We start from the raw sequence: 9,636 nt of genomic DNA, 5'->3' as shown, positions 1-9,636 counted from the left end.
CTCCCTCTACCCTCCCAGTATCACCACTCACACCACTGGTCCTGTAGGGATCATCCTCCCTGGATTCCCTGTATTTCCAGTTCCTATCTATACCATTGTACATCCTCTGGTCTAGCCAGACTTGCAAGGTAGAGTTCAGATCATGATAGTGGTGGTGGTGGTGGTGGTGGTGAGGGGACGAAACATTTAGGAACTAGAGGAAAGTTGTATTTTTAATCGTTGCTACATCGCACCCTGACTGGCTCATCTCCTCCCCAACACCCCTCTGCCAGGGGATCTCCAGTGGCCCACAAATGGGCTTTGGGTCTCCACTCCGCACTCCCCCTCTCTTTTTCTGACTTCGTAAGATAGGTGCTGAGCTGATCAATTTGAAACTTTCTCTTTTTTGCCTGTGTCTGGCTCTAAAAATGACCTGCTTGAGTGGCGCTCACCATTCAGATCCGTGGTGCCTACATTTTCATCTCATCCGATAGTCTCTGTGGTTCCTCTTTTAATTTCTTACATGGCCCGTGGGTTATTTAAAAGGACATTGCTTTTTAAAAATACATTGTTTAATTTACAAGTATGTAGAAGGGCTTTCAGATTTGTTTCTGTTAGTGATTTTTAAACTTTCATTTCATTTGGTCAGCAATTTAAAAGACTGGTCCATGGTTTGTGGCCTAGACGATGACCTGGCATGGTGAACATTGCAGGCCCACTCGAAGAATGTGTCCGTGTGTTGTTGAAGGTCAGGTCAGGGCGGCATACAGTGTTCTAGTGACTGTATATCAGTGCTAATTTCATGTCTGCCTGCCCTCCCAGGTATTCAGAGGGCCGTGTTGAAGTTGCGACTTTTTCCTTATGATTTCATCAGTGTTCTGCTCTGTATGCTTTAAAGCTCTGACCTGAGGGCTCTATTCTGATATCGGATTAATTATCTAGCTCCTTGCGACTAGTGTTAGCATGCTCTGTCTTTTCTTTTTTTTCTATTTACAGGTTTTTTATTTCTTTTTTTTTTACGCTTTTTTTTCCTTCTTTTTTAATTAAAAGATCATTTTATTGGGGGCTCTTACAACTTATAACAATCCATACCTCAATTGTATCAAGCATATTTGTACATATGTTGCCATCACTTTTTTTTGCCATCATTCTTTTCTTTCTTTCTTTTTTTTCTTTTTTAACATTTTATTAGGGGCTCATACAACTGTTATCCCAATCCAGACACACATCAATTGTGTAAAGCGCATTTGTACATCGTTTCTCAAAACATTTTCTCTCCATTTAACCCCCTGACATTAGGTCCTCATTTTTCCTCTCCCTTCCCGCTCCCCCCTCCTGTCTTTTCTTGCCATTTTGTTTTTAACCTATTTGTGTCTTTATTAAAAAAATTTTTTTTTATTTAAAAAAATTTTTAATGTGTGTCTTTATACTTGTATCTTTATAAAAGGCATTTCTTGTAGACAATACATATTTATGGTTTGCTTTTTTTCATCCCCTCAATCTGACTATGTAAATTTGCCACTTAATTTGGTTGTTTAGATCATTTACATTTAGTGTAATTATTAGTATGGCTACTTTACTTTATAAAATGTATTGTTTTGCTATTTTCTATTTGTTCCATATGTTCTCTGTTTACTCTTTCCTATTTTTCTGCCTTCTTTTTTGAATAACTGAATCGTTTTATCTTCCTCGTTGGTTTATAAGCTATAGCTTTTCTTTTCGTGACTTTGTTGAGTTACGGTCTGTAGGCAAAATCTGTTCATCTGTCTGCTTTTGTATGACTAAGTTATAATTGGTTTTTGTACTTTTAAATGGTAAAAAATAACCACAGTGATATTTTATGATAAGGGAATATTGTCTGAAAATCAAGTTTCTTTTTTTTAAAATCGAACTTGAATGCTCATCAGTTTTCATTGAGCACAGCTGCCCTCCTTTGTTTAGATATTGTCTATAGCTGCTTTTGAACCACAACAGAGTTGCCTAGTTAGAAACAGACCGACCCCTCCTTCTAATGAGCTGTCTCCAGCTGGACTCGAACCTCCAACCGGCCTGTTAGCAGCTACACTCGTCACCAGTGGCACCCCTAGGGACGCCACGTGTTGTTTGTTGCAATTGGATTGAGTCATGGCAACCCCAGAGTCGAACTGCTCCGTAAGGTCTCAGGGGCCCTCTCTCTGAGAAGCTCTCTGCTCCTGGGTCTTGGTACCCTGCCTCACACACTCTCGCACCTTCGTCTCCGGGATGCGGGTTCTCCCGCTTCAGTGACCCGTGGCTCGGAGACGCTCTCAGATAAGACCGTCGGGCGATCAACCCTAGACTCAACGTGCGTGCTTTTCATGTCTCAGGGATCACTACCGTTTCTTGCATCACGAGGATTATGGTGTCATATATTTGTCTCCTTCGTTTGTTTGTTTTGGGGGGGGTAGTTTGGATGAGAGGGAACGCTGGTCCTTGCCACTTCATCTTGGATACAAGCTGACCAACCAAACTGAACTCACTGGCATGGAGTCAGTCCAACTCACAGCAAGTGCATAGGACAGGGTGGAACTGCCCCTGTGGGCTTCCAAGACTGTAAATCTTACCGGCATCTTTCTTCTGTGGAGCAGCTGGTGTTTTTGAACTGCTGACTGTGCATTTAGCAGCCTAACCCGTGACCCATTAAGCCAGGGGTCTTCAAACTATGGCCCGTGGGCCACATGCGGCCGAGGAGGACATTTATCTGGTCTACCGGGGGTCTTTGCCCCGTTTTGTTTTTTACTTCAAAATAAGATATGTGCAGTGTGCATAGGGATTTGTTCATAGTTTTTTTTCTTTAAATCATTTTATTGGGGCTCATACAATTCATCACAATACATACATCAATTGTATACATTTGTTGCCCTCATCATTCTCAAAATTCGCTTTACTCTTGGGTTCTTGGAATTAGCTCATTTTCCTCCCCCCCCCCTTCCTCCCCACTCCCCCCCCACATAGTTTTTTTTTTAAAACTATAGCCCAGCCCTCCAATGGGTCTGAGGGACAGTGAACTGGCCCCCTTTTTAAAAAGTTTGAGGACCCCTGCATTAAGCCACTAGGTTCCTAGGATGCAAGTGGAAGACCTACTTAAATCTACATGGCGCAATAAGTCGGTCTCTGCCCCTCCCAGCCACCTAACAGCAGGTTTTAGAACGCTGTTCACAAGCCTCGTCCCTAATAGCTGCTCCAGGTTTGCTGAATGAAGGGACCCAAGAGTCCTTGACCTCTGCCCTCTGCCCCCATCCTTTATCCTCAGGGCACTGCACTTGGCGGTGATTCATCAGCACGAGCCCTTCCTGGCTTTCCTCCTGAACTTCGCAGCTGATACTGAATTCCTAGACCTACAGAATGACCTGGGCCAGGTGAGCCATCACGGGTTGGTGGAAGGGCTAGGATTGGAGGGTGGGGGTGGGATTCAGTGTGGCCCCCTAACCCTTCCATGCCCTCTGCTCCCGCAGACAGCCCTGCACCTGGCAGCCATCCTGGGAGAGGCATCCACCGTGGAGAAGTTATACGCTGCGGGCGCCGGGCTGCTGGTGGCGGAGCGAGGGGGCCACACGGCGCTGCACCTGGCCTGCCGCGTGGGGGCACACGCCTGTGCAAGCGTGCTGCTACAGCCCCGGCCCCGGTGTCCCCGGGGAGCCCCCAGCATCTACCTCACCCAGGGCCCTGACCACACCCCCGACGCCTACCATGCCCCTGTCGCCCCACCCCCCAATCCCAACTCAGAGAAGGAAGTGGACAGTGAGGACTGGAAGCTGCAGCTAGACGCCGAAAACTATGAGGGTGAGGGTCTGCAGGGGCGGGGAGGGCGCAGGAGCCAGGCTCTGGGGACCCTAGAGCATTGAGCACTGGACCTCTGGGGCCCAGGAAGCCCTCTCCCCTCCCAGCTGGAGGCCACAGACAGGTGGGCACCCAGGCCTGCCATGCACAGGCCCGAGCTGCCAGGATCCAATTATTGGGACCCAGCTAGTCTCAGCCTCAGGCTGCCCACCCCTGGGGCATTCAAAGCCCAAGCTGTCCCCTTGGTTCCAGCATTCCAGGTCCCCAGATATAGACAAGGGATTTAGGGGTTGGCCACCTTGGGGCCCTGGCCTTGTGAGTGTCAGACACCCTCCCCAACCCACCCACCCCTAAGCCCAGCTACCCAGATCCCTCCACAAATGGGCGGAACTCACCTGGGCTCCCGGTGCCTCAGGACCCAGGTCCTTGGTGAAATAAGATCAGAGACTCGGGCCTAGGAGTTGGACCTTAGGCACCCATTTCTCAGTCCACCCAAGGCTAGGCTCCCTGACCCCAAGACCCCAGCCCCCCCTTTGGGCCCTGCCCACAGGACACCAGAGACTCCAGTCTCTGGGACCCAGGCCGCAAGAGTCCACCCCACGGTCCTGGCACTTGGCGCCTGGGCTGCTCATCCCATATTGCTCCGCCCCTAGGCCACACTCCACTTCACGTGGCCGTCATCCACAAAGATGCCGAGATGGTCCGGCTGCTCCGGGTGGCCGGCGCGGACCTCAACAAACCGGTGAGCCTGGTGGGGAGGGGCGGGCCTGGCTCAGGGTGGGCGGGGCCCTGTGACACCCCCCTCCCCCTGCCAGGAGCCCACGTGTGGCCGGAGTCCCTTGCACTTGGCTGTGGAGGCCCAGGCTGCCGACGTGCTAGAGCTTCTCCTGAGGGAGGGTGCCGACCCCGCCGCCCGCATGTATGGCGGCCGCACCCCACTGGGCAGCGCCATGCTCCGGCCCAACCCCATTCTCCCCCGGCTCCTCCGCGCCCACGGAGCCCCTGAGCCCGAGGACGAGGAGAAGCCCGGACCCTGCGCCAGCAGCAGCAGCAGTGACAGCGGAGAAGAGGGCGTGAGTTAGGGGCAGGACTGGGTGACCTGGGGTGGGGGCCCACTGGAGGTGAGGAAGTGGGCGGTGCCTCGAGGCCAGGGTTGTTTGCTGTGCTGAGAATCCCTGGGTAGGGGTCTGGTCTGTTGAAGGTGAAAGCCGTGGGGGATGAGGGACAAGACCTTGGTTCCTACTGGGCGGTAAGCATCGGGGCTTGGGGCAGTCAGGTCAGTGCTTGAGGAGCAAAATTCAGAGCTCAGGCTGGGACACTGAGCAAGTAAGTGTCATTGAGTCAATGGGGACTCATTGCGAACCTAGAGGGTAGGGTAGACCTGTCCCTGTGCAGAGTAGAAAGCTGCCAAACCTCCTCTTTCTCCTCCTGAGTAGCTGGTGGTTTCGAACTGCTGACCTTGCAGTTGGCAGCCAAGTGCATAACCACTGTCACCAGGGCTCCTATTTTGAGCAACAGGGATTTGAAAAGTGTGTGGTGGGCAGCAGAAGCTGTGGGAACACGGGGTTGGGGGGTGGCAGCCAGGCAGCTGTGCTGGGAGAACCCAGGGTTCAGAAGAAAGGACAGGGAAGACCCAGTTCTCAGGGTGAGAGCCGGAAGATCTTGGGCCATCAGTACGGTGGCAGCCACCCTAGTCCCTCTGCCTGACCCCTCTCTGTGCCCAGGAGGAATATGACGACATCGTGGTCCACAGTGGCCGGAGCCAAGACCAGCTACCTCCCACCCCAGCCGCAGAGCCTCTTCCCGATGCCCCCGTCTAAGTAGTTCCGCCGTTAATATGATCGCAAACCTAATAAAATTCCAAGTCTGGCCACCGGAGGCGTCCTTTCCCCGAGCTCTCGTTCATGGCGCAGTCCCGTCCCTCTAAAGCAGTGGTTCTCGACCTTCCTCATGCCGGGACCCTTTCATACAGTTCCTCATGTGGTGACCCCCCCAACCATCACATTATTTTTGTTGCTACTTCATCACTGTCATGTTGCTACTGTTATGAATCGGGCGACCTCTGGTCTCGACCCACAGGTTGAGAACCGCTGTGCTAAAGTCAAGTGCCACACCGTCACCCAGGGGGGTTTTCTTTGTGCTTTATTCACTCAGGGGGGGTGGGGTAGGGGATTTAGAGGGGCTGGGGGAGTCCCTTTTCCTGAGTCAGGTCTGAGTCAGCCCCCTACCCAACTCAGAGATACTTCCTGTTTCAAGGTGCACCTATCTGTCCACTCTTGCCCAGTTGGGGAGTGGAGCCGGGTGCCAAGTGAAGCAGGGGGGTCTTGGGGGACAACAGTCCTATGCCGGAAAGGTGTGTTGGGAGGGAGGGAACGAGGTCGGGGGTCAGCCCTCCCTGCGGAGTTCCTCCCCGAGCAGCTGGGAGGCCTTCTTCAGCTCCTCTCGCACCTGCTTCAGCTGCTCCACCGCATGCTCCTGGTGAGACCCAAAGTGGGGGCGTGGGGGTGTGGGGGTGCGCTCTGTACCCACCTTTACGGCAGGCAGCCTGCCTCAGTGGTTTGTGTATGAATGTGGGCAGGCCATGCTAATTCTTAGAAGGGCAGCCCCACAGTGGTCAGTCTCAACATGGTGGCCATGTTGGCTCCTTGAAAGAGTTCTCTTGGCCAGTGTGAGCCCACCCGAAGGCCTTGCACGCAGACCAGGGGCCCCATGATGAGCAAAGGCGTCCAGCGTGACTTGTGTATGCTGGGATGGATGTTTTGCTTATTCCTACCAACCACGGTGACCCTTGCTCTCTGAACCCGGCCCCAGTGGTGTCCATCTACCACCCAAGCCCACTGTTGGCAGCAGCCAGCCTGCCCACTGGGCTACACATGGCGCCAAGTTGGCCGCCCTGTGATGACCATGCTCATTCCGTCGCTCTGGCCATCTTGGTTCAACGGGACCAGTGACTCTGGACCATGCATAATGGCCCTTTGTTTCACACTCAGCTGCTCAGTCCCACGCCCCCAGGGCTCTGGCGTGATGGCAGCCCGGCCTCTTCCACTCACCTCCCTCTCTGAGGCCTCTCCCCTCTGCTGCTCCTCCTCCAGCTGGGCTTCTGGCTGGGGCTGGCGGTGACGGGGGTGCAGCGACTCCTCCTGCCCCTCTCTCCCACCTCCATTGGCCCCCTGCCACAGGCTACGGCCCCTGCCTCGCACCCGCAGCCCCTTCTCCTCCGCCTCAAACTGGGCTGTCTCCTCGTCGCTGGCCTTCTCTGCCACCCGCTTCTGGGAGCCCCAGCCACCCTCCCGGCGCTGCTTCCACATGTCCCCAAAGGCCTCCAGGGGCCCCCTGCGCCCCTTTCCCTCATCCTCCCGGGCCTGGGGCAGCAGGCTGTGGAGCTGCTCCTGGATGGCTTGCTCCTGGACCTCGGACTCGTGGGTCCTCTCGGCTCCCTCCTCTTCCTCCGCGTCCTTCTCCCTCACCTCCTGGCTTCTGGTCTTCCCAGCCGCCCCAGTCTTGAAATCCTCACCCAGCAGACCTTTCTCCTCAGCGGACACGCAGCCCTGGGGCTCCGCCCCGCACATCTCTGGTGGAAGCAAAGCTCTCTGGGCACCGAATCGGGAGGCTGGGGCCTAGGAGAGGGCTGGGGCTGGGGGACACCTGAAAAGGCCAGCTAGTCCACGTGGAGCTGGGAACAGGAAGGGGAGAGCCTTTCTCCGGGGGTAGGGGGTAGGGGGTGGGTGGGTACGGGGGAAGGGCTCAGAGAGGATCTGGGCTCCCTTACCTTTGTGGAGCGCCATGCAGGGGCCTCTGTGCGACTGGCCCTGGGTCAGCACATCTGTGACCACCTCTGCCACACAGCGGGTCAGCTGGGGGCAGGGTGGATAGTCAGAGAGGAAGGAGGTGGGGCGGAGCAGAGGCGGGTGTGGGGAGGTCAATTGGAGGGTTAGGTGGGAGGGGAGGGGCTCCAGGTGCGCTTGGGCAGGGCCAAGGGGTCCACGCAGTCCTCACCATCTCCTTGGAGGGCCTGGGTGCCAGGGGAGCTGCCACAGCTGCAGAGGAGGGAGGAGCGGGTGGGTGCTGGGCTCGGGCACCCCACGCTGTCCTCGGTGCTGATGCCGGTCCAGGGAGCATCTCATAGGTCACCCCTCTCCCCCCTGGTCCACCGCCCCCGTGCACCCGCCGAGGCCCGGCCGGACTGGGACACTCACCTGCCTCCGCCAGCAGCAGCAGGAGCACGGCGGGCCCGCGGAGCGGCATGCTGGCGTCCGGACTGGAGTCCTCCCTGGACGGCCGGCGCTGTGCGGGTCAGGAGGGCAGCGCCTTATAACCCGCGCAGGTGGGCCCGCGGGGCAGGAAATGACGTCACGGCCGCCCCCTCCCCGCCCGCGGCGGGGCGACAGCTGCGGAGCGGCCGCCTCATCGGAGACCCTCAATTATTCATGGTGGCCGAGGTGCTGCCCCTCCAGGCCTCCGGCACAGGAGCCCCAGCCGGAAGGTGGGGGCTTCTTCCCCCAAAGGCAGGGTCTGGCTTTCCTGTGGTCGCGGCCGCAGACACGAAGGCCTTTCCCTTTCTGAAGCGCACTGTCCTCGTCTGCACAGTGGTCCCACCAACAGGCCACCGCAGAGGCCAGAGTTTTGCCCCGGGTTCCAGCCCTGCCGGTCTCCTTACCTGCGGCCTCGCCCCCGCCCATGACGTCCACTCGGGCCCAAGGGTTTTCCAGTGGTGTTTTTGGGAAGTTGACCGGCAGGCCTTTCTTCCTAACCCAGCTTAGCCTGGGTGCTCCGCCGTCACCTGATCAACCCTCAGGGCCGCACTCTGGCCTCAGCTGGACAGGCAGGGCCTGTGTAGGAGCGGCCCAGGCCAGGGGAGGCAAGAACTCAACCACGGAACCAGCAGTTATTCCCCCACTCCTTTCCTTTTAAATCGTGAAGATAACACCCCTCCTGCAGCTCCGTGACCACCCCCAGGGCCTCCCCACCCGTGGCAGACCCGTTTCTTCACGTCAATGGACAGCGAGCGCCTGCCCGCCTGGGGTCACATTTGTTATAGGAAAGCACGAAGCAGTCCTTTCCACTCAGTAGGTTCCAACTTATAGTGACCCTATAGAGCAGGGTGGGACTGCCCCTGTGGGTTTCCAAGACTACAACCGGCTGGTGGGCTCAACCACCACCACCACCACCACCAGAGCCCCTTCATGCTCAGGGCAGTGCCTGGCGACGGCGATGGTCCCATTCTGCCTGGCTCGTTCATTCCAGCAATTTTAAGTGAGCACCGTGTGCCAGGCCTGCGCCTGTGCTGATGAGCTATGTCCCTCTCGGAGTGGCCTTTGGGGAGGGCCACAGACGGGTTTAGCTCTGCAACAGGGAGGAGAAAACACCCGCGGTGCATCAAAAGGGCAGATTCCTAAGCTGATTGGACTCGGTGGCGGGGAGCTGCACCCCGGCAATGAAACACTTGTACTCCAGCCCATGATCCAGGAGTGTTTTTGTTGCTAGTGCTGTCCAGTTGTTCCGACCCACAGCGCCCGTGCACAACAGGAGCACTGCCCGCCTGTGCCATCCCCGCAATCGTCCCTGTGCCCGAGCCCACGGTCGCAGCCACGGTGTTGGTCCATCTCATTGGCTGAGGGCCTTCCTCTTTTCCACCAGGCCCCACTTTACCAGCATGATGCCCTTCCCCAGGGACTCGTCTTCCTGACGAAGGTCCCAAGTACGTACTTCTGTCTCTAAGGGAGTACGCACCCCAGCTGTCCTCCAGCCAAGCCAGATTCGTGCGTTCTCTGGGCAGGGGGTACATTCGATATGCTTTGCCAGCACCATGATTCAAGTATATCCACTTTAAAAAAAATTTTATTAGAGGCTCATCCATCC

General features: G+C 56.0%; 2 protein-coding genes across 2 annotated transcripts in view; one reads left to right on the top strand and one right to left on the bottom strand.

Annotated features, from left to right (window-relative positions):
- Positions 1 to 5,655, top strand: part of NFKBIB (NFKB inhibitor beta) — an 11,144-nt gene extending 5,489 nt beyond the window's left edge. The window contains exons 2-6 of the mRNA XM_004715762.2: positions 3,251 to 3,356; positions 3,453 to 3,780; positions 4,431 to 4,519; positions 4,593 to 4,850; positions 5,502 to 5,655. Of these exons, the coding sequence (XP_004715819.1) occupies positions 3,251 to 3,356; positions 3,453 to 3,780; positions 4,431 to 4,519; positions 4,593 to 4,850; positions 5,502 to 5,597 (877 nt within the window). The 3' untranslated portion in view covers positions 5,598 to 5,655. The remainder of the gene's footprint in view (positions 1 to 3,250; positions 3,357 to 3,452; positions 3,781 to 4,430; positions 4,520 to 4,592; positions 4,851 to 5,501) is intronic.
- A 285-nt stretch (positions 5,656 to 5,940) lies between these two features.
- Positions 5,941 to 8,051, bottom strand: CCER2 (coiled-coil glutamate rich protein 2). Its single transcript, XM_045292973.1, has 5 exons — positions 7,974 to 8,051; positions 7,774 to 7,814; positions 7,547 to 7,631; positions 6,828 to 7,348; positions 5,941 to 6,252 (listed from the first exon to the last, which is right to left on the bottom strand). Exons 1-5 carry the CDS (start codon positions 8,020 to 8,022, stop codon positions 6,163 to 6,165), a joined length of 786 nt encoding a protein of 261 aa, XP_045148908.1. The 5' UTR covers positions 8,023 to 8,051; the 3' UTR covers positions 5,941 to 6,162.
- Positions 8,052 to 9,636: the final 1,585 nt, after the last annotated feature.

Source organism: Echinops telfairi, unplaced genomic scaffold (genome assembly GCF_000313985.2).
Source record: "Echinops telfairi isolate 266 unplaced genomic scaffold, ASM31398v2 ScPeMD7_655;HRSCAF=1070, whole genome shotgun sequence".
NCBI lineage: Eukaryota > Metazoa > Chordata > Mammalia > Afrosoricida > Tenrecidae > Echinops > Echinops telfairi.
The sequence above is the reverse complement of the archived record's forward strand: the minus strand, read 5'-3'. Positions and strand labels throughout refer to the sequence as shown.